Source organism: Sapajus apella, unplaced genomic scaffold (genome assembly GCF_009761245.1).
Source record: "Sapajus apella isolate SASKATOON/1434 unplaced genomic scaffold, GSC_monkey_1.0 scaffold24, whole genome shotgun sequence".
In the NCBI taxonomy this organism is placed as follows: domain Eukaryota; kingdom Metazoa; phylum Chordata; class Mammalia; order Primates; family Cebidae; genus Sapajus; species Sapajus apella.
The window spans coordinates 10,444,008-10,467,675 of NW_022436964.1; the positions used below are offsets into that span (position 1 = coordinate 10,444,008).

Below are 23,668 nucleotides of genomic sequence, written 5' to 3' on the forward strand. Positions count from 1 at the left end.
AAGCTGTTTTGGAACACAAGCATTTTGCTATACTGCAACAGTGTGTGTCTAATTTTTGGAAAATTACTGTTTCCTTTCTTGAAATCACTTGACGAAATTGAGAAAGAATCTATTATAAAAAGATTACATTTAAAAGAGAACTTTTACAGTAAAAGATCTCCTTCACAGAAGAATCAGAAAGATTAATTTACTGAAATGTCCTGCAATTAATGAGTTTTAAGGGAGTTACCTGGTAAGACCAAGAAAGCCAACATGGCCCCTTTCAGTCTTGTAGTTTGTGTATTTGGGAAAGTTGCTTAACCTATTTAGCTCAGTTTCTTTGAGTTTGATCCTCCATCTGCAAGAGGATTTGGCATCAGCGATATTTTCTAAGGACTGTGTGAAGCCTGACAACCTGAGTCTGGAGAGGCTACATGAGAATTTTCTTTCTTTCTTCCTTTGTTTTTTAAACAGACTCCTACTCTACTGCCCAGGCTGAAGTGCAGTGGTGCAATCTCGGCTCACTGCAACTCCTCCGCCTTCCAGATTCAAGCGATTCTCCTGCCTCAGCCTCCCAAGAAGCTGAGATTACAGGCATGTGCCACCACACCAGGATGATTATGGTATTTTTAGTGGAGACAGGGTTTCACCATGTTGGCCAGGCTGGTCTTGAACTCCCGACTTTATGAGATCCACCGGCCTCAGCCTCCCAAAGTGTTGGGATTACAGGTGTGAGCCACCGCATCTGGCCAACATGAGAATTTTATTTGTTTTGACTCATGAGGGAGAAGCCTTGCAGAGTTACAGAGGGCGAGAGTACAGTTTACAGCCTTAAAAGCACTTGAAGAGTCTTAGACGGGACAAAACAAAATAGTACAATTCAGCGGCCATTAAAATCTTCCTTTAGTCTCCTTAAAAACTGCACCTCCACATGCTACCAAAGGACAACTAATGGGTCACAGATGATGAAACCTCATTATGAAAATTGCTCAGGGCCATCATTAGGATTGATTTTTACCACTTGAATTTTGTTGACATATGGATTGGTTGTTAATTTAAACAGATGCAATCCTTCCCCCACCTCGCCACCCTTTTGGATGTTTAGTCAATGCATTTCTGACCTTTAGGAGGAACTAATTTAGAAGTAACATTTGGAGGCCATTTTTATTTTTTCAAACACTCTAAATTTTAAAAAGTACTTTGGTTATTTAAACAATGCATTTAATCGACTAATGTTTTAAAATAGTGTTTTGTTATGTTTTTTTTTTTTTTTATTGTGTCAAATTCTTCCAGAACAAATCTTGCTGAAAACCAAATAGCAGTTCCCCAATAGGCCTTATAAACATGACTCAAATTTAAACGGCAAGTTTGTGCTCCTCAGTATTTAGATTATGTTGTCAAGAGAAAGCTGACATTAAAAAATAAATGAAACAAAACAAGAAAAGATTTTCCAGCTGGGAGTATTTTCAACAGGTTTCCTCACATCTGCAAACATCACAGAAATAAATTCTGTATTGGTTAGCAGAGTAACTGTTGAATTGGTTGCATACCATGCTAATCACACCAAAGTATACTAATTTCCATCAACCTGTGATCAACTGGCATTTCTGTGTTCCGTAGCCCATGTAATATTTTAAGCCTTACCAGCTCTTCCAAAAATGGGTGCTTGAAAGTGTGGCTGATATATTCACCCGGCCAGTGGAAAAGTAATTCAGAACTCTGAGAGTCAATGTCAAAGCTTGCAGTGCCTTAAAAGTATGGCTTCTCTGCAATATAACATCTTGAAATACTATTCAATGTGGAAACTGTCATTAGGGACTGATTCTGAGGTCACTTCATAAATAGAAACATTCCCTCCTCCTCCAAGTCACAGGAAGAACCTCCTGAAATCTCCTTTCCTTTTGCTTGCTGTAGAATATTTTATAACTACCATGGCTTTTGAAATTGAATGTATAAAATGGAGTTGGTTTTCCAGTAGCTTCTCAATAACGTTTTTGTTGTTGTTGGTAGATTTTCTAATCCTCTCACGATGTTCTGAATTCTAAGGCAAAATGTATTCCCAAACTAGTATCTCCAGGAGAAATCCACTCAGGAAGATAAATTTTGCACAATTTCAACTCAAAACTAAAAAGGTGCTTTAGAAGATTAATCTAGTGAATTGCTAGCACATTAGGAAAAGTGTATTAACAGTCACAGGCATGTAGTGACTAATAGGCACACATGTACTATAAGCAGGTATGTATGTCTATGAGTACTTGAATTGAGCATATATGTGTATGTGTTGTTTGTGATATAAATCCATATTAATATTTGTTTGGAAACTTGATGGTTACAAAGTGCTTTCCGTACATTCTACCATTTATTGCAGTTGTGGGGAAGCACTGCTTGTATTACTAGGTGATTGTAGAACATCTTCGTAGAGTTATTGGAAGATATCTAGAAAGACATGGATTCAAATAACCCTAGGGATTAACTGTAGAGTCCTTGCTTCCAGATATCCTCTACAATAATTCACGGCCATAGACTGGTTAATACTGTGGTTGTAACTATGATAGAGACCCTAGGAATATGACAAATTGGCCCCAAACTGGGAGAATTTCTTTCTGAGACAAAAGGCAGGATTTTGGAAATAAGCAGGCTTTGGGAGATATTCTGCGGGTGGCACAGAACAAGGTGATGTTAAAATTTCGAAAGAGTCAAGTAAGCCCCTCTCTAATGAGCCGGGTGACCTAGGTAGACTGGTTACTTAGTAGTCAAGAACACATCTTCTGCCAGGCGTGGTGGCTCATGCCTGTAATATCAGCACTTTTGGGGGGCTGATGAGGGTGGATTACCTGAGTTCAGGAGTTTGAGACCACTCTGGTCAACATGGTGAAACTTGTCTCTACTAAAATACAAAAAATAAGCCGGGCATGGTGGCGCTCACCTGTAGTCCCAGCTACTAGGGAGGCTGAGGCAGGGGAATCACTTGAACCCTGGAGGTGGAGGTTGTAGTGAGTCGAGATCGCGCCACTGCACTTCAGCCTGGCAGCAGAGCAAGACACAAGACTCCATTTCAAAACAAACAAACAAAAAAACCAACCAAACAAAAACCTATCTTCATTTTATGAACATATTTGCTTTTCCTTCAAGAGGAGCTTGGAAGTGATCAGGTTGTAGTGGACTGGTGAGGACAGGCCCTGAAGCGGCATCTGTATAGCTGTTCACTCTTTAACTGGATTGCACATGAACTTGGAGTGGTTTGGGATTGGGAACTACCCTTTCCTTGGGCTGCTGGTTGTCCTTGACATTCATTTTAATCTGATTTCTTGTTTTTTTCAGGAGGGTGGGTAGAGGGAAGAGGCTGGTGCATAGTTCTGATTTGACAGTTGTTAACTGTATGTTTGACTGGGTCACTTCACTCAGCGCAAGCCCTGAGTGTCGTCACGCTCCTCAGGAGGGAGGTGTGCTGGCTACTGCCAGAGACAAGTTATTCAGCAGCATTCAGAATAGCCTAGTTGCTTCCAAGTTCCCTGCTCTCTTCTATCATGTTCTTGTCTGTGTGGCATGGCTATAACAAGGGGGATATATTTATGCACATGACCAAAGCTCTCTGGAAGATGAGAAAACCATAGTCTTTAAAAGTCATTTGGTCCAATTGTTTTATTTTTCAGACGGTGAGACAGTCTCAGATGGCTGGACTAATTTTGAGTATGTTCACGTGGCTAGTATGTGGAGTTAGGACTCTCAGTTTGAATGGACTTTCCCTAAACTGCCTGCAAAGCGTGAATGGTTGGGGTGGGGGTGATAGAAGGGTTGGATGACAATGAAAGTTCATGAGATATCTCCTCTCAAGGCAAGGAAGAAAGAGCTAGACACTGAATTTTCCCCATATTGGTCTAGTAATTTTTCTTGCTAGTTTGGTCTACTTCTATCTGTTTTAATGATGTATTGGACATTTACTTCTAAATGTAATGACTACCTGTATTTGATACAGGTTCTCTCACAGGACACAGGAAATAGATAGCAAGAGTTAAGTTCTATTCTCTGCATCACTGCTGCATGGGTAGTTAGATGTGCATAATAGTTTTAAACAGTATAAAATATTTATCCTTAAAAGCGTATGCCATTAAAGGTGCTGCTTTAAGACCAAAGCATCTGCTTGGGGGTTCTTAATAAGACACAATTGAAACACCACCAATTTTAATATAATTCTGCAAAATAAACACTACTAGTAAAATCTTCTGAATTTTTATGTAGCCTTAATAGAATGAAGTAGTACATGACAGGGACTAGATCTCTTTTAGGCCAATACCTTTTTATAAGCTCCTCTAACTATTAATACTCAGTTTCTGTAATAGGTGAATTTTTAAAAAAGACATTTATATTTATTTATGATGCTTAACATTACAGGTTCTAAAAATGGAACACAAAAGGAATATGAAAATAAGTCTATGTTAAAGATATATAAGAAGGGGCCAGTGAATTCACATTTCATTGTCTTTATCCAAAGAGAAAATTACTGAATAGAACAGCAAACCAAGACGATGTTTGTAAAAGGCAATGTATACACTTAGCATTGTAGCTTATTTGATGGATTTTTTTAAATATAAAAAAGCGTGTTGTTTGGCTGTTTGAATTGTCTTGTTGTCTGGGACCTTGTAGATACATTGCCAATCAACTTTTAGCTTAAATGAGCTTTCATTAAGAGTATTAGTCCTACAGAATCCCCCAACTCATCTGAGCTCGTTAGTGATGGAGCAAAGACATGATGTTCTACTTTTCTTTTCTGCATGTTTAGGGAGCATCTTTTAGCTAGCTTCCTCTCCGTGCCACCAACCACTGCAAAATGTTATTCCTAAAGATATAACACATCCATCATGACAGTTTGACGTAAAATTCCAGCTAAACCCAGTTAATACTGTTGCCTAAATATTAATTTTCAGCTTACTTGTTGCCATTCTTTCATTTCATGGTTTATATATCCTGTGGTTTTAGAAAAACCCAAGGATGTAACTCCTGAAACATTTCATAGTTTTCTGTTTGCTTACCCACATTTTATTTCTATTCTCAAAACTAGAGGAATAGAACATTCCTGATAAGAGATGTGGCTTAGGTTGATCAATACCTGCCATCTCCCTCACCTCCAGAAGAGTGTGGTACCATCATGCCTAGAATGTATACTATATGATGTTGTGAATTTCCATGACTATTTATTTTCATGGTGTCTCCTAGGTGGTGAGGTTAGAAATCTTGTTCTGCTCTTCTCGAATCTATGGAGCATTTCAAAAATAGATATTGCGAGAAATGCCTGGCAGTCTAGGACAGTGACTGAGAATTTAAGCTTTACTACTTAACTAGCTCTGTGTCCTAGGACAATCACTCACTGTTTTAGACTCTCAATTTCTTTATTTGTGCAATAAAATCATTTCTTCACTGCTCACCTGAAGGAATTGGTGTGAGGCTCAAAATGATTGAAATGCGTGAAAGGATTTTCTACATTTTTCTCCATATATCAAACATTATTATTAGGGTCCTTAACCCAGGAATTCTGTAGTTCTGCAGGTGAACTTTTAACAAGACAAGTTTGTGTTTTCTTGGGGAGACTATTCCTGACTCTGATAATATTCGAAAACTGACCTTTTGGGATCTGCCTGCAGTTCCTTATATAGTTGTGTTATGGTTCTTAAATGTGTGTTTCTATCAAAAATTGCAACCCATGAGATCTTATTCTATATGGACTGATCTAAAAACCTGTTTTTAAAAATGATCTGCTTTTAAAATGACCCAATATCAGAAGTATAATGACATAGTTGTACACCTTTCATTATTATCTTAGAATTCAGAGGAAGCACAGATCAGGACTTCTGGTAGCCCAGAGTAATGTTAAATTTTTTTTGGTGTAACGTAATCTCGAATTCACCCAGTCAGGATGTGGTAAAATCTGATTTTCTGTTTCATATGCATAGGGTTTTTTCTGTGGCAGCTGCCACCAACCGGATTGGTTTAGATGCCCATTCATCAAATCAAATCAAAATGACAGCGTGCACACTCTGAAAGCTCCAGTTTGTAGCACCTAGAGGGAGGTCAGTAGGCAGCAAACACCAACCCTGTTTTGCTTTGAGAATGGCAATCAACTTGTGAGGAGCTGCCATTGGTGAGTGGAAATATCTATGATGGTTAAAAGAATGGGCTCTGATGTTACTCAGGTATGGGCTCGTATGTGTTCTTTGCTTTTTACAAGTTATATAACTTCTAAGCCTCGATTTTTTTCATCAGTAAAATGAATATACAAATACTTACATAACTATTAACTTATCTAATCCACACACACAGATAAAGACTATTATTGGCCTGGGTTGACAGTTGAGACTCAGAAAAGTTAAGTAAATTGCTTAAGGGAAAAGGCACAATCGGGTTTTGAACGCAGACACTTTGACTGCAGAAACAGAGTTTTTAAGCCACTGCATTATACCACTGATGCCTTCCTGCCCAGTGATACTGTCAAGGACTTAATATTTTAGTGAAGTTAGTGGCAATGTTTTGAACAGTGTAGGAAAGACATTATATTACACTCCTGTGGCTCATCATAGGTACCTAGATTCAACGTTCATAGAATGGGTTTGTGTCCACTAGGTGGCATTGCTGTTTTAATGAAATGTGAACCAAGCCACTGTTTAGGCTTAGGGGTCTGCTAAATTTGAGAGCACTGGCAGGACAGTCTATTTGCATCCCTAAATGTCTGATCGAAAAATCCTCCAAAATTTGGAACATAATTAGTGATACCTAAAGACTAATGGTATCTTGAAATAATTGAGAAAAATATACATGACTTTATTTTACATGTCAATGTCTGTGCAGAATATCTGGATAAATGTTGAGATTCTCTAGTCTAGTTCTATCAGTTCATAGAATAGACTCAGGGTCAGAGAGAACAAATGACTTGTTCAGGGTAATCCAGACATGATGGTTTGGCTGTAGTTCTCTTTCCATAATATTTCCTGTGGTTGCTAAGTCATAAAAAAGCTGTGATTTATGAGTTCTTAGAAGACTCCCCTTTTGAATAAAGGGCAGAAGATTGCTCCACTATTGTGAGTTTTTGTTTCATAAGGAGTCAAACAGATGTTCCAAATTAATAGTCGACTCAGGAACTTAGACATTAAGTTGTATAAATGCAAAGAAAGGTGCTTTTTCCCTCTTGAAAAGATTGAGCGGCTCTGGTTTAAATGACTGTCCCTATTAGTTGACAATGCAGTTTATGAATTGAGACCCACGGCAGGTAGCAGGTTAACAGAGGAGTGGAGGGACTCTGGAATCAGACTGTCTGAGGTGAACCCTGGCTCTGTCATTCGGTAACTATAGGAATCTGGGAAGCCATGAGATATCTCTACACCTCTGTTTCAGCAACTGTATAACAGAAATACTATTGTAATTTATCTTTTAAGATGTTCGTGAAAAGTAAATGTGTGAAGACCCCATGACAGAGTAAAAACAAGGTTAAGGATGGCAGTAATAATTGGCTATTTTTTGTTCTTATAGTTGATGTTTAGTTTTTGTTAATGTCTCTCAGCTGTGAAAGTCATTACAGGTGCTTTGTCAACAATGTTACTCACTGTCACATGCTGAATTGCAAAAAGGAAGAAATGACACTTCAGGTTTATAACTGTAACATCGCTTCTTCCTCAACCAGATGGTACAAATAGCCAAGAATATGGCCATGTTTTTCGTTATGTGTTCACAGCAGCTTAATTTAAAACACTTGTAGGCTTTAGGCTCCTATTTGCAGGTTAGACAGAGCAGGTGACTGAACGCCTGGCATAAAATAATAACAGCTAAGCATTATTGAGTACTTCCTGAGCGCCAGACATTGCTATGTTTTACACGTATCAAGTCATTTAAGCTTTACAACGTCCCTGTGAGCTACAGACTAATGCTTTCCCCCTTGTAAAGATGAAGGAACTGGGATTGAGAAACTTGCTCCAGCTTAAATAATAAGCCAAAGAGCCAGGATTTAAACTCAGGTAGTGCGGTTCTTAATCACTCTGCTCTGTCACCTCTTGTGGTAAAATGTAAAGAGCCCTCAAAGGTTCCTGAGCTCTAGCCTGCTTCCTCCAGTACATTAAATATTGCAGTGAAGCCTGGGATCACCACTGTTTGCTTGGCTCTTCTAGCTACTGTTAACATGCCACCCTGTTACCCAGGAGAGCAATGTGTTAAACCTACTTCAATATTTTTAAGGCAGTTAGTTGATGAGATTAACTGGTTAAACATTTAATAGACTCCTGAGTTTGATGGAGTAAAACAAAGCTGCAGCGGGTCAGAAGAGAGCTTGCCTAAGACAGGGCCCTCTTGATCACTCCTCAGGAATCGAAGGAAAGAGGATCAGCTTGCAGATGCGATCATGCCAATGACTAGCTTATTTGTTGCTCTTGTGTTCTGTAACATTCCAGACTACACTCTTTTCATTGCTGTAATTCAGAATCCCATATGGAATTCTTGAATTCAGATTTACAAGAGCCTTGGCGGTCTTCTGGTCTATCGCCCTGACTTCACCAAGAAGGAAGCTGAGATACTGCTTGCTTAAAGTTTGTCCCCATTTATCTTAGAGGAAGAGTTGGGCCCCTGTTCATTTGGTTATTCCACACTGTTTCTCTATCTTTCAGCAATTTCACTTTGAATAGCATCAACTTTGAATACATGCCGAAATTTCCCTGTTTATACCAATAACATTTTTCCTTCAGTGAGAACCCAAATTCAACAGATAGCATCTGTTCTTTACAGATAGCATCTTTCTATTTATAATTTCTTCTTTCTTCCTTTGCTTGAAATAAACTTTTATGGGGCGGGGAAAAATGACATTTATTAGAATATATTTAAAAATCAATTTGTTTTCTCATTAGAAGCTGTGAATCCAAGTAATTCAATTTAGATCTAAGAAAATAACCATACTAAATAGGACCAAAGTAAATTCAAAGCAGCAGAATCGCAAAAAAAAAAAAAAAAAAAAAAAAAAAACCAACAAAAAAAACAAACACTGGGAGGAGACTTCCACTTACCGATTTCAGTCATGGTTATCCCTGGTGCTAACTGCCCATTGTTGAAAGAGCTATAGGTAAACAAGTTGGGTACGGATGTGAGGTCATAGATAGGTTCTTGCTTTATCTGTTTGATTCCAGTCATGTCAAGTCCTGACTGATCAGGGGACGGCTGACCGGAATCAACGTTGTAATAACCCTCAGATTTGGGCAGGTCAATGACGTGCCCGTTGGCATAAGTGCTGCTGGTCTCGTTGTTCAGGTTGCTCAGGCCATTGCTGATGCTGCTGCTGTACACCCTGGCAAGGGCTTCCGCCTCCCCACTCTGCTGCTGCCGCTGTTCCTGCAGCCGCTGCTGGTGCTTCTGCACCTCAGCATACAGGCTGTCCCTTTGCTTCTTGGACATCCTCCCAAACTTCACAGCTGGTTTGGAGAGAAAAGCAGAAAACAGCACTGTGGTTATCATTTGCGTTAACCACCTCGGGTACGATGGGCCACGAGATGGTCGGCCCTTCAACATCAAACGCACAAATATCTGGCACCATAACTTCAGAACCGATTCATTTGGACTCCACATTTGGGGAAAGGTTATATTCAGAGGGTACCTATCCTGGTTTATGCTCACAGTGAGAAATAAATCTAAGCCAGGAAGGAATATAAAAACTTATGTATGCATTTCTCATTGCCATGAAGTTAGAAAGCATATTTTCCTCTTTTTTCTTATGTGTGAAAAAAATGCAAAAAACCAAAATACCAAATTACTAATAGTACTTGCTATAAAAATGTTAACCAACACTCAAAACTAACTTTTCCCTTAATCATTAGGATTACTAGATTACCAGGTTGAACCCTAGTATTTCACTTTCAGACTTTTTCCCTTAATCATTAGGATTACTAGATTACCAGGTTGGACCCTAGTATTTCACTTTCAGACTTATTTTCTGTTTTCTTTCTTAAATTTCTTTTTAATTTTTACAATATCTTTCTTTAAGAGATAGGATCTTGCTCTGTTTTCCAGGCTGGAGTGCAATGGCATGATCATAGCTCACTGAAATCTCAGGTTCCTGGGCTCAATTAACCCTCCCGCCTCAGTCTCCTGAGTAGTTAGGACTACAGGTACATGTCACCAGGTACATGTCACCAGGTCCACCTAACTTTTTTTATTTTTGTAGAGATGGGGCCTTGCTATATTGCCCAGTCTAGTCTTGAACTCCTGGCCTCGAGCACACCTCCCGTCTCGTCCTCCCAAAGTGCTGGGATTACAGATATGAGCCACTGAACCCAGCCAGGTCAATTTTCTAAATGCTGTGTTGGGTTAAGACCAAAGACATAGGGCTGGGTGATAAACATAATTTTAAGCAATGGCATCATTTGTCTTCAGTTGGCTTTTGGGATCAAATGATAAGAATCTTTGGAAAACAGCAATTTGGGGCATCCAATGCTGAGCAATGAGCAGAACAGTAACTATCTTTTCTCGTTCTACCACTCCCAAGCTTTATTTTTCCCATCTCTTCTGGCAATATTCTCAGGCAGTCTGAGGAAGAAGAAGGAAGTGCTGCAAGTAGTCACAGAGTAATATAAAGGTACTTTCATTTCAATGTGTTGTTTCTTAAGATACTGAACCTCCTGAATTGTTGTGAATATTGACATTTTTCCTCACATGTCATCAACTGCCTTTTTAGGATGTGAACATCCTGAGTCACTGGCCTACCTTGTTGGAATTATCAAGCATTGTTCAGCTCATGTTAATGCCGGGGACAATGACAAACTTGGAGGCTCCTCTCTGAGTTTCTGTTTTCTGTTCTTTTGTGACTGTATTCCTACCACCTCTTGGTGTTAGGAGCTCAGAGAATGGAAAAGGAAGGAAATGGAGTTTAGAAAAAGGCTCAGTTCCTGGTTTCAGTCATCTCTTCTGAGAACATCATCTAAATGGTGACGTGCTTAAGAACTCTCTAGCACAAAGGGAACACAGAAGAAGTTCCCTCAGTGAAAGAGCTGCCATTCACCCTGCTCCTCAAATATTCCTCCAAAATTCATTTTCTTCTTCCATTGGGTACAGAGCTACCATACTTATCTGGGCATAGGCTGATCAGAATGGAAACCATACCTCCCAGCCCCCATCACTGGCGGGTGTGTAGGTGATTAAGTTCTGATTAATGGGAAGTAAATGGAAGTGTTGCGTTCACTCCCAGGTATTGGGGCACGTTTTCCTCCTTGCCTGCTAGATTGTGGATGTGAGGGCTGGGCTTGAAGAAGACAAACCCTTTCTGTATCTTCTTAATCCTTCTTAAAAATCTACATTCTGGCTTTCTGATGCTGCCTTAGTAGGTAAACAAAGTGATAATTAGTAATTTTTTCTGTGTGAAGAAGACAAACAATCTGACTCATTCAGACTAACCTTCCCTTTCCATCTTAGTGGTTGCTTTTGTATGGTCTTGAATTATTTAGATTGTTGTACTTAACTTTGTTTGTAGAGACACTACCTTTCTTAGATTTTGATTCTCAGAGACAAATTTATTTGCTTACTAATTGCAGCGACATTGCCAGTTTGTCTGTGTACCAAATTCTACAGTAACTTGTAGGGCAAGCTTCCTCTGTATCTTTATATTACACCTTTCCAAGCAATTTATTACATATTATTCTCTAGGGGAAAAAACACCTTTTGCATAGGAAAAAAAAAACAATTACAAATATTAATTCAGAAAGAACTTCCCCTACTCCCCCAGGAAACTAGTGTTTTTTATTTGCTGCCCTTCTGCCCTTTGCATTTGGGTGGGTTTAGAATAGCTCTTTGTTGTAGAGTTATGGAAGTGAATACAAGGTTTGTATCCATTGCTATAGATCAAGATTTTTATTATAGCTAGGGTACATTTACTTTCTGACTTATTTTAGTAGAATAGTTTTACATTTTATTGGTTCAAAATTTATAGGAATTAAAAATTGAGAATAAGAAACTCTTCTAACATAAATATAGAAATGCAGTATTTTTTAAAAAAATATTTTCCATTTAATCCTTGCTTTAGATTTCTGTATACACTTTATTTAGGAAATAAACTTTGTGGAGGACCGATTGCATTAATGACCCTGATTCCTCTTGTCTATTTCTTTCCACGCCTTTCCCCAGGTCAATTTGCAGTGCTCTTTCTTTCTTTGCAGGCATCCTGCCCAGAGTCATGTGACCCACTGGGGACCAATGGAATATTGACAAATGTGACACGGCAGAGACTTGAAAAAGGCTTGTGTGATTGTGCACCTCACCATGATAAGGACATGCCTGAGCTATCTTGCTGGAGGATAAGCTTGCTGGGGGATATGTGAAGCAGAGCCAAACCTCTTTGGTCCTCCCAGGCAAGGCTATCTACAATTAGCAGAGCTATAGAAGTGACCTGCAGCTGATGTATGCAGAAATCTGCTGTTAACCACAGACATCATAATCACAAGCTAACAATGTCAAGAGTATGCTGGCAAGACCTCTGCCGTGGTAAATGTCTAAGAACTCAACAAAGAAAAGCTCTGCATTTTTTACAAAATTGACTTATCCTGTCACTGAGCAACTGAAATATTTTCAAGGAAACAATGTAAAAGTACTACATTTTAGAGTTGTTTCGGGCATAATCCTAAATCAAAGACTTCACTGACAATGACTATCATACTATTCTAGAATTAGTTTTCCATTTATTTCAGAAACATGGATGAGCCAGTGTTTCAGTTTTATGCCCCTTCTTGCAATAACAGTTGTGACAAATGTGGGGAAAAATTACATGACAAAAATAAACCTACTGATTTTCTTGACATAATTCATTTTCACTATTTGTAAATACATTTGTTGTATTCATAGAACTATTTTAACAAAGGCCTTGTTGATATTTCAAATATTAGCATTCTTCTTATCACTACATATTAATCAGACTGGCATATATTTTAACTGTTTGCCTCTCTCAAACCTGAATTATTCTGTTAATGACATTCACTTGAGTATAAAGACAGCCTCTTATTAAACTGCTACCTTTTAAAGAAACCAGCAAAATTCTGTATACATTGCAAGTGCTTTATAAATATTCAGTGATGATGGTATTTGCTCATTATATGCTCTTAACCCTCATTTTGATCCCATAATAGCAAAGAACAATTTTATGTGAAAGTATCGGAAATCATTTCATATTTATTTGAACTGTGATATTCTAAGTGGAATGGAAGTTTTTGATATAACTAAAAAATAAAGTCATAGCTCCTTCAAAGATTTCTATTTACATAAGACATGGACACATGTTTTTGCTTTCAAGAGAACCCAATTGACTATCATCTATGACTTTCTATAAATTTCCAAAATTATTTTATCTACTATCATTGGTTGTAAAGTTCTCTATATTTATATTTTGCTGTTTACCAGTGAAACTGGTCTTAATTTAACTCGTTTCAGCTTCAGAGACGTGCCTCTTCTGCTGCCCCGTTTTTAGTGCTGTAGGCTTCATATTAGAAATCTGATTCAATCTACCTACGCCTACTCATTATTTTAAAATCTTGTCTCTCTTCTCCTTCCTCTTTTTCTCCAACAGAACTCCCTGTGACGATGAAATGTTCTCTGTGCTTTCCAATACGGTAGTTGCAAGCTGCATGTGCCTAATGAACACTTGAAATATAGCTAGTGTGACTGAAGAACTGAATTTTAAATTTTATTTAATTTAAATTCATTTAAATTTAAATTATTTAAGTAGTGACATGTGGATTGGGCAATGCAGTTCTGGATAGAAAAAGCTTAATCTGTGAAACCTGTCCTTATAGGACAACTTCTATCTTTTTGTAGAGGCGTGCCGCTCAGGAGGACATATTCTAGTGAGTATCAATTTGTAGTAGCACAATTGGAAACAGTTACCCTGAAGATTCCTTTGTAAAGGGTGTAGGTTAAAGGAAAAAAAAAAATGATAGAGAAGATTCAGTGGGAATATGCATGCTACCAATTCACACACACACACATACACACAGACACACACGTACACATACCTTCACCTTTTTATATGCATAAAGACACATGTATATGTAATTCCAAGTGGATTTGATTTTTGATTCTTTGCTTAAGCTAAATTTGAACAAATTCATTATTGATAAATTTGATGACTACTGATATATTTGCCAAAGCTAATAAACCACTATAGCAGTGAAATTTCAGGAGAGAATGAAAATCCAGTGTTTTCAACAGTTATTTTAAGCTATCTCCTAGTGGCCACGTTAAGTAGCCACGTACGGTGAAATAAAAATTCTTGGAGCCTAATCAACAGAGAGCAAATGCATATACCAAAATGAAGATGCCACTTTATCTCTGAGGGAAGTAGGGGGCTGTAGAAAGCAGTTAGATGTGAGGATATCTCACTCCGGCTATTCGTACAATTTCTAAAGCACTTTAAAAATAGTTGCTGAATCAGAAGAAGATAGGGGTTATTCTGATTAAGAAATAACCCTGCCTTTCATTCTTGAGCCCTTACTAGACACAGGTAATCAAACATACTTTCAGGGCTTTTGAATCGTTCAATACTACATACTAGGCATTACTTATCAATAGGAGATAAAACCTATTCAGCTTCTTTGGTATTAGTTTAATTTACTTGGCATAAGGTACCCTTTCTAATCAAGGTTCAGTCCAAACTTTCTCTGTGTGTGTGATGTAGTGAAGAAGCAGCTTTTTCCCTTAGAGAGAGTCATTTGTTTTTTTCTTCTGCTTGAGCCCCTTCTTCTCCACATTCCCCACCTCACCCAGACCCCTGACCCTTTCTCCTCATGATTAATTTCACATAAGATGTGCTTAGGAGGCATTTTGGAAGATGTCCCAGGCAGCCTCAGGATTGTCTCTGGACCCAAAGTTGAAATGAATCATTATTCTTAATCCTCAGTGTCCTTAGACACCATATTGCTTTTATTTGCATAGAGGTTTATGTGCTGCAATGAATTCCTTCCTCCTTGAGAATAAATTGTGGCTCTGTTAAATGACCCTTCCACCCTCTCAACACACTTCTTTTATGTTATGGGATTAAGACCACCTAGATTTTGTGGGCTGATGTCACTAAATCTGCTGAATATGCCTTGGATCATATATTCATCTCTTATCTATGATCCTGTTCACGAGCACAGACTCAGACCTGCCCTTCCAGAAAGATACTTCCTTTTATTGTAGGAGGAAGTAACAAAAACAAATACCCTATGACTTATCTCTTTGCACAATTATTAATGGGGCTTTTCAGACACTATGAGTTAATGTGCTACCTACTGCCATATGGTAGACATGAAGTTCAAAATGATCAACTCAAATTCCCATATGATTATACGAAATAAGTATTGAAAACCACTTAACCCTCTCTCTAAATTCATTTGCCTTGGTTATACAGAAGTACACATTGCTATAAATTTACCTTAGGAGTAAACGTATGTGGTTAGTGAACCCAGTAAAACAAATTTAAAAAGAAAATCAGTTCATTGAAAAATTTTGGAAACCTCATCTCTGTAGCTTTAAAAGCTACCCATAAACGGAAGGGTTTCAGGCTAGATTTTTTTTATTTTGGTCAAATTTGTTTTATAGATGTACTTTTGTACAGAACAAGTTTAGGTGAATTGGGAGTTAGAGAAAAGGTAAAGAATCTACTCACTCACGAAATCCCTTTATACTAAATGCATGCCAATTATTCATATTTCTTTAAAACTTGGAAGTTTTTTTGTTTTCTGTGTGTCTATACAGCCTTGAATTTTACCAGAGGAAGTGCAACCAGAGGCCCAGAATCCACAGTGATTTACACAAAGACAGAAAGTGTCAGGGGCGTTGTCTATGTCTGAGGCTCTAGGTAGAAGAGATTTCCATGGATCATTCAACAAACATTTAGGTGCGTACTTTTAACCAGAGCCTGAGGTTTTCATGAGACTAAGACAGAAATGGCCCCATGACTCAGGGCCACTCACAATATGATACAGGGGTGATGTGTCCAATGTTAGCAGGGAAAGAATTTGTTTGGATGAATGACTGAAAAAAAGCTAGGTGAAATTCTTTGCCCATCTTGTTTAAGTTTATTTGGCCTCTTCCATTACTCTAAGATATTCCCTTGAGAAGCCAAGCCATTCAGTGTGGGTGGGCATGAAGGTGGAGTGCACATTCTATCATGTTCTGAGTAGGACATCACCTACATAGCCCTTCTGAGACTTGGACTTCTGCTCTCGCCTTTGGAAATTTCATTATGGACTCAGATAGTTCAAAACCTCCTCTGGGTAGTATGACCAACCAGCAGAACTTTCTGGCTTCCCATAGAAGCATATGCAATTTCTTACTGTCTCCATACAGTAAGCAAGCCTGGTCAGACCTACCCAGTGAACATAGATATAGTCCTGCTTTGCTTAGGACTTTCCGGCATTATGTCTGAAAGTCTCATGTCCCTGGACATCCCTCATTGGCAGGCAAACCTAGACAGATGGTTACCTTCAACCTAGGTCTATGTGGCTTCCACTAAACCTAGTTAGCACAAGTTGCTCCTTGAGCTATTGTTAAGTCTTTGCTTTCTTCTTATTTCATAGGCAATGCTACATTTTTGTATGTTCTTACTTTTCCTTTTAATGCACTACTAGCACAGTGATTTTCTTTTCTTCTTTTCCCCAATTCCCTCATCTAGAATTCTTCCAGTGGCTTAAATAGACTCCAGCAAAACATCCATTTGAAAGAGCTTACGTAAGAAACAGGAAGGTAATGCCTTACCATCTCTTGACATTCCTAGGGCAAGACACTTCTGCAGTCGGCAGTGTTGGCAACGGTTTCTGTTGGTTCTGTCAATTAAACAGTTTCTCTGCCTTGGGCAGGAATAAGAGGCATTGTTCTGCTGGCTCCTCCTAAAGAATCCCTTGAGGGAAAAAGAGAAGGAAAGGGAAACAGATTTATAAGAAGGGACACAGAGAATATTAACATATGCATTTGCTACATTTTCTACAGTGAACATAACTGAGTTTAATTTTTAAAGCTCTTTGGATACCTCTTCTTGTATGCTTGCAGATATTTCTGCTGGGGAAAATATACGCTATCTGCAGAGATGTGAAGGTATCATTCATTTACCCATTCACTCATTTGTTTGTTCTTTGAATCAATGTTTGTGAAAGACATTTGCAGCTGCGCTATTCTATTTAGAAATAAACGGAAGTTTCTGCCTCCCAAAGAACAGTGGGGAAGGAGTAACAAAGAAGAGTGTCACTGCTAAACCAAACGTGACAGAACTTGGTGGGGACAATCATACAGGCTTGTGTCAAGTGTTGTGGTGGTAAGGAACTTGCAGTATTGGTAAGCAAAAGCAACACTGAGGAGTATGTGGTATGGTTTTCTTAGTTTCTAAGATGCGTTTTTCCCCACCATAAAATTTTTGAATTTGGCTAGAATGCAGCCGAAAAGTGGTTTTTTTTTTTTTGTTTTTTTTTTAAGCTCTTTGAGGTGTCTTGCTCTGTTGTTCATGCTAGAGCACAGTGGCTATTTACAGGCACGATCATAGTGTACTGCGGCCTCAAACTCCTAGACTCAAGTGATCCTTCTGCCTCAGCCTATAGCTGGGATTACAGGTGTGTGCCACCATGAATGGCTATGCAAAGTTGTTTTAAATAATGAACCCCAACTTGGAAAAAAGAAAATATTGTATATAAGCTGTTCAACAACAAAAAGTATTAAGTCAAAACTGAATGAATGGTCTCTACTTGGCCTCACGCTATTCAGCGTAAGACGTCTTCATGCAAGTACATTTGGGTTCATCACATACAAAATGAACTACCAGTGACTATACACTGCTTCTCTAAAGAAATCCACAGCTGAGTTAATTTTTAAAAAATTTCTCCTTAGTTGTCTTACAGAAAACTCTGTTGGAGAAAATAAGATAGATAGATAAGTTACCATTCATCCATTCATTGACTCATCAATTTCCCTAATCACTCTTTACTCTTGAATTGCCTAGAGCAAAAAAGGAAAAGTACAAAGCATCATGAACAAAATGATGGTCTACATTAGGCTTTCCAAGAGAAATTTTGGGAAAAGGTATCCTACAGCATCATCATTTGGAAGGAGGAAGTCTAGAAAAGTTCAGGAAGGGTAGACTCAATGCCTATCTTGCAGAGAAGCCTGGAATAGATCCCCTGACTTCCCTCAAACAGCTTCTGTGTTTCCTCAACTATCTACAGGATGAAGAAGCAGGGCCAGGGCTAGGTGAGCCTAGTGAGGCAATCACCTTGCCCACAACATTTCAAGGTTGTCTAAAATTTTTGTATTTAGAAAACGGTATTTTAACACAATGTGTTAAAAATCAACATTAATGCAAAAATACCCAATAATTTAAAGAAAGGATCTGTATTATTGATATTCCTTTTGTCTTGAACTCCAATATGGCTCAGCATGGCATTATTGAAGAGAGCTTGGTCAATCTGTGAAGCATCTCAGAAATGGAGGTATGGCCAAGGATCTCCTTAGAGAGAGAGTCCCAACTGGCTTAGCCATTCAACAATAAGGACTAGTTTCATCCTCATAGATCCATGTGTATTCCTTATTTAATAAACCAGTGACGGCAGAATGAGACATCTGACTGTCCAGTTTGACTGAATTCACAGAGCACCTTAAAATAGAGATCAAACATAAGCCCCTAGGGATTGAAATGATGCACTTCATATACCCTGAAAACTGTCAGAAAGTATAACCTCAGCCCATCAGTCTTGATTAAAGATGACTTGAAATTTACATTTTAAGACAGAATTGTGTGGTTTTTATCTTTGGATACTCTAGTACTACTTAGCAAAAGGGTTGACAGGACAGAAAGGACTTTTCTGAAGTCACAGCTACAGCCCTAATTTAAGAGCAATTTGACATTAATTACGAAGTGTTTCTTGCTTATCTGTTGTTCATTATTGCAAATGAGGTTTTTGGCATGAAAAAGAGATTGCATTCCAAATTTTTTTGAGTGAATAGGAATTTGAATAAGTGTACAAGCTGAATTGATGTTATTTAGAATGCGTTGTTTATGTTGACTTGAAAACAGTATTATGAAAACTCAGAGGTTAATACTGAATGTGCTGACATTGACATCAAATTCTGAAGAGAAATTTTAAGTTTTCTATTTGCAGAAAAAATGTAACATATTTACAAATGTGGGGATTTCCATGAATTAAAACATTAGAGTATGCTTCATAATAACAGCATAATTACTTTGATTGTGGATTCTTCTTTTAAATAGAAAGGATAACATTTGTTCTTGACCGTTGGCCTATTGGGTTTTATTTGCGCATTAGTGAAATTTTTTGTAAATTACTGTTTAAAATATTTTGCTTTTTAACTTGAACATATCCCCATATTTTGAAATCACACATTTTTCAAATAGAGCTTATACAATCAAATGCCAAGCATCTCCATTTTGACATTGATCTAAAAATCAGTTTCAGTAGATATTATAAACCAGAGTTCTCAAGATTGCATAGCAAGCCAATAGAACAATGGAAATACTTTCAAGGAAGAGGATTATGACTTCATAATTATTATTGTTTATGAAGAAAACTATTTGTCTATCTGCCTAGAGGATGTAATAACTTATTCAAGAAGGGTAACGAATTGCTGACATAATTTTGCTTATTGTTTCTTCTCGATGAGCTTAAAAATTGCATTAGGGTGAATAACATGCAATTCTTAATTATAGGTCTGCAGAGGAACAGAATGCGAAGAGCATCTCATGATATTCACAAACAGATTATTACTAATCACTAAAGTACAGCAGTGTGTTGACAGGTTAGTATGTTAGTTACTACTACGCTCCCTCTCTTCTTCCCTCTCCCTTTTTATTCTTATTTATTTTCTTTTCTTTTCTTTGTCTGGTTTTAATTCTAGGACTCATGCATTTTTAGACTATTATGAAGACATTGTCAATTTTTCACACAGTACCAGTATTTGACAGTTACAGTATGTTTTGCCTTCTTTATATTTGAAAGCCTGTTGAGATTAAGATTAAATCTTAGACTCTGTGACGATACTCCCTCAGTTTACTGGCCTTAAAAGAATAATTCACTTTGCTTGTATCTTTGATCAAAATGATAATTGCTGTGGCCAACAACTGTACCGGCATATTACCTTTCCCTCCTAGACTGTGGCTGCATTTTATTTGTTCTGGTTACACATGGTCCTTTAACGTTAGCTGTAGAACTGTTTTGATTTCCCCTGGCTATTGTGTCTCTCACACTCACTTTCTTTCCTTTTAAGGATTCATTATTAAAACTTACCGTTAAATTTCAAAGTTTTCTCATTTTAGATTAGGTCTACATTTACTGCTATTCCTCTAGCTTTTTATTTAGGAAAGCAACTTGCTAACAGGAATTAGTTTGCCACGGGAAAAATGGGTGGAGTCTGTCTGTTAGGGGAACACTGGACTGAGACTGAAAAACTCTGTGTTTTTGGCCATGCTCTGTTCTTCACTGTCTGAATCAGTGATGTTGATCAAATGACATGATCTTGTTTATACCTCAGGACCTCATTGGAAAATGAAGAGGTGGGGGCAGGTGAATTTTAGTCGATTTAGAGATAATCTTGTCGGCTTCTAACATACCATGCTTCTAGTTTTCTTTCTTTTTTTTTTTCCTGGAATGTGAGAATAAAGGATGGCCATATGCATATTGCAGCTGTTACCTTGACTTCCTCTTTCTCAAGCAGATAGTTAAATATATATCTATTAGTTTATAATCTTTATTTTAACCGTTAGTTTTTAAATGTAGTAATAAGTGCCTTGACATTTACTGGAGACAATACTGCTAAAACAGCAAAATTCAGTATTTATAACTCTGGAAATGTGAATAATTCAAGGTTTTAAATACGTATCCATTTTTAAGGAGCTGCTGACCAGTTAGACAATTAACAAAAAGGTAAAAGGCAAAGAAACAGAAAATCAACCCTCCCACCCACCACACGAGAATTCCTGAATGTCAGCAGCAGGGAGAAGAATCCTTTAGCAAGCCTTCTTTAAAAAGGTGTCACCATGTCTTGTGAGGTATACAGATGCCTGAGGCAAATACAGAACCGTGCAGTATGAAAGTCCCATACCTTGCAGCCTTCACATGTGATGACTCCGTAGTGGATCCCAGAGGACTTATCGCCACAAATTTTGCATGGTATCACTTCGATTTGTGCTGAAAGGAGAAAATAGACATTTTGAGCGTAAAAAATTTTCTTTCTCCCTTCACTCTTCCTATCTCTTTTCCATCTATCTCTGCAGTGATGTTTGTGTTTCAAATTACTGGGCATGTGGGTGGTGGTGTGGGAGTCATGCATTATTATTTCAGTGGGTGTCCTAAGCTTCTTCTGAGTGAAAGTACATTTATCTGCCATTGTTGGCTTCGTTTTTCTCAAACTAAAAAAATGTAGCCAGAACCCAGTTTTCCAAAGTCTTGCAGTCACTGTTTTCTCCTTTTTGAACTTGACCTTAAAATAGTATGACTCAAAAAGCCCTTGAACCTACAGATTTTCTTTTCTTGTTTTGCACTTGAAACATTAAGTTCCTGAGAGCTTTCACATGGTTTTATCTCCATGATATTTAAAATAAATACATAAATTAAAGCAAAACTCTGGGAGGGGGCAGTGCGTGGTAGCTGTATAAATTGTGTGGCTGGATGTTTACTTACAAAAATGCCAATAGTAAATCAGTCCAATATTTACTGAGCATGCTCTGTATGTTCTCTAAGATAATAAAGGCTGTTGATGGAGGATAAGATGTGCTAATGATACTAATAATCTAATTAATAAAATAAAATTAATGCACGGAGAAATCAAGATAAATTATGAGGGTACTAAATATGAATTTAATACAAACTGAAATGAAAGTAACTCACCTTAGAGAGGTGTGTTTGGCAGGCTACCCATAGACAAGCAGAAGACCAACTACAGATCATTCCTAACTTGGGTGTTAGGTGATGAAAACATGGCTTATTACATCAGTGGCAGGATAAATGGAGAGGAAGATGTAAACAGAAAGATGGTTCAAAGGTAGAAGCTAGATTATATGACTTTAAAAAGGGAACAGACATGAAATGAAGAGTCAAAGGTGACTTCTAGTTTCCTAGCCAAGAGGCTGAGAGAGAGAAGGTAGTAGGTTTGACAAAAATGGGGTTGTTGGTAAGGCAGTTACTTTGGCGGAATATGGTGGGGCATGGGATTTCCATTTTCTATGCGTGCAATTTGTTGTAATGTCCTGTATGTATATAGAACCTCTTGGCAAGATGACTTTAGATAATCAGCACACAGGTTATGGACGAATCCATGAGATAAAATTTATTTAGAATGTAGTGATTCCTATGTCTGATAGTATTCTAAGAGTTGTTAAAATTATACACACTAGGAAGATCTGCTATTTCCTCTTCCAATTTAAAATAATTATGCAAAATATACTTCAAAATGCTTTGTATATCAATCTGCCACTTGGATGCTTTTCTACAGTTTCTCACTCTTGAATATACAAAACAAATAAATGCAAGACAGTGCCCTCTTTTTCTTATTATTTTACTTTTTTTTTTTTAAAAGACAATACTTAGCTTTAGGGTAGTACATTGTTTTAAAAAGTTAATATTTCATAGAAATTTCAAATCATCTTTGTAAGCAAAAAAATCCTCAGTGTTGTGCCTACTTTTCATGTGAGAAAAAATTGAAGATCCAGGTTGTTAAATTCTGGTTTTGAGTTGATTTGGGAAGTGACAACCAGAAATTACCTAAATATCCTGTTGCTTCATTCAGTAACCATTATTGGACTCCCACACAGACAGAATAAGATTACATTTTTAAATTCCTTTATTACTCCAATAGCTCCAACTAAAGAGCTAATGACAAAAAACATCAGAAGAGACAAAGTCATCTAAAATACTTATGAGACTAAGTTCTATTCATTTCTTTTTATTTTACCTTCTAGATTACGTGAACTAGTGTTTGTTTTTAAGGTTTTGTGATAGGAGAAAAATAATTGGATGTTATTCTGTTCTGTCCTTCTGGACTCCAGTCCTTAGTCTGTTAATGATTGGAGCCATGGCCAAGATAAAATCTCTGATCTTTTGTTTTCTGGTTTACAAAGCTTAACCGATAAACTTCATAGATTTGTGAGGATCAAGTAGATATTTTACGTAGAAGCACTTTTTAAAACGGTAAAGAGCTAGGAAATGTTATCCTTCACCACCATCATCATCATGACATCAATCATTATGGTTAACTGGTTTTCTAAAACTTTTGGATACAAAATATGACAAGCCACATTATTATTACTTTATCAAAGATCTTTTCATTTAAAAATAATCTAATGACACTGCAAATCATTGTACTATGGGTTTTTTTTTTTTTTTTTTTTAGCAGTAACCTTTCAAATGTTGGATTGTTTATAATGATTACAAAATTGATTGAAAATCTCAGGTGTCCATTGTATAGTTTTTAGCTTATATGATATTAAGTCAGAGGGTCTCTTTGCATAAATTACTCCCCAGGGAGTAGCTTACACGTGGGGAGAATCTGCTTCAATAAGTTCTTAATTATAAAATGATCTAACTTTAAAGGAAATGAAAATAGAGGTAATTTGCCCCCTGGAGTGTGACAAGATGTTTTTGAAAGCCACAGAGGTTGTCTTACACAACTTTGGAAATACAAATGAGATAAGGAACATTCGATAGAGCAT

At 37.5% G+C, this 23,668-nt stretch overlaps 1 protein-coding gene and 1 long non-coding RNA gene across 4 annotated transcripts in view; one reads left to right on the forward strand and one right to left on the reverse strand.

Annotated features, from left to right (window-relative positions):
- Positions 1 to 23,668, reverse strand: part of RORB (RAR related orphan receptor B) — a 191,400-nt gene that overhangs the window by 40,671 nt on the left and 127,061 nt on the right. For all 3 annotated transcript variants that reach the window (XM_032290915.1, XM_032290912.1, XM_032290914.1), the window contains 3 exons: positions 21,064 to 21,149; positions 16,720 to 16,861; positions 9,015 to 9,416 (listed from right to left, as the gene is read on the reverse strand). In XM_032290915.1, the coding sequence (XP_032146806.1) occupies positions 9,015 to 9,416; positions 16,720 to 16,861; positions 21,064 to 21,149 (630 nt within the window). The remainder of the gene's footprint in view (positions 1 to 9,014; positions 9,417 to 16,719; positions 16,862 to 21,063; positions 21,150 to 23,668) is intronic.
- LOC116559804 overlaps positions 19,153 to 23,668 on the forward strand; it is a 29,207-nt gene continuing 24,691 nt past the window's right edge. Inside the window, exon 1 of the long non-coding RNA XR_004272633.1 lies at positions 19,153 to 19,761. This is a non-coding gene — a long non-coding RNA (uncharacterized LOC116559804). The remainder of the gene's footprint in view (positions 19,762 to 23,668) is intronic.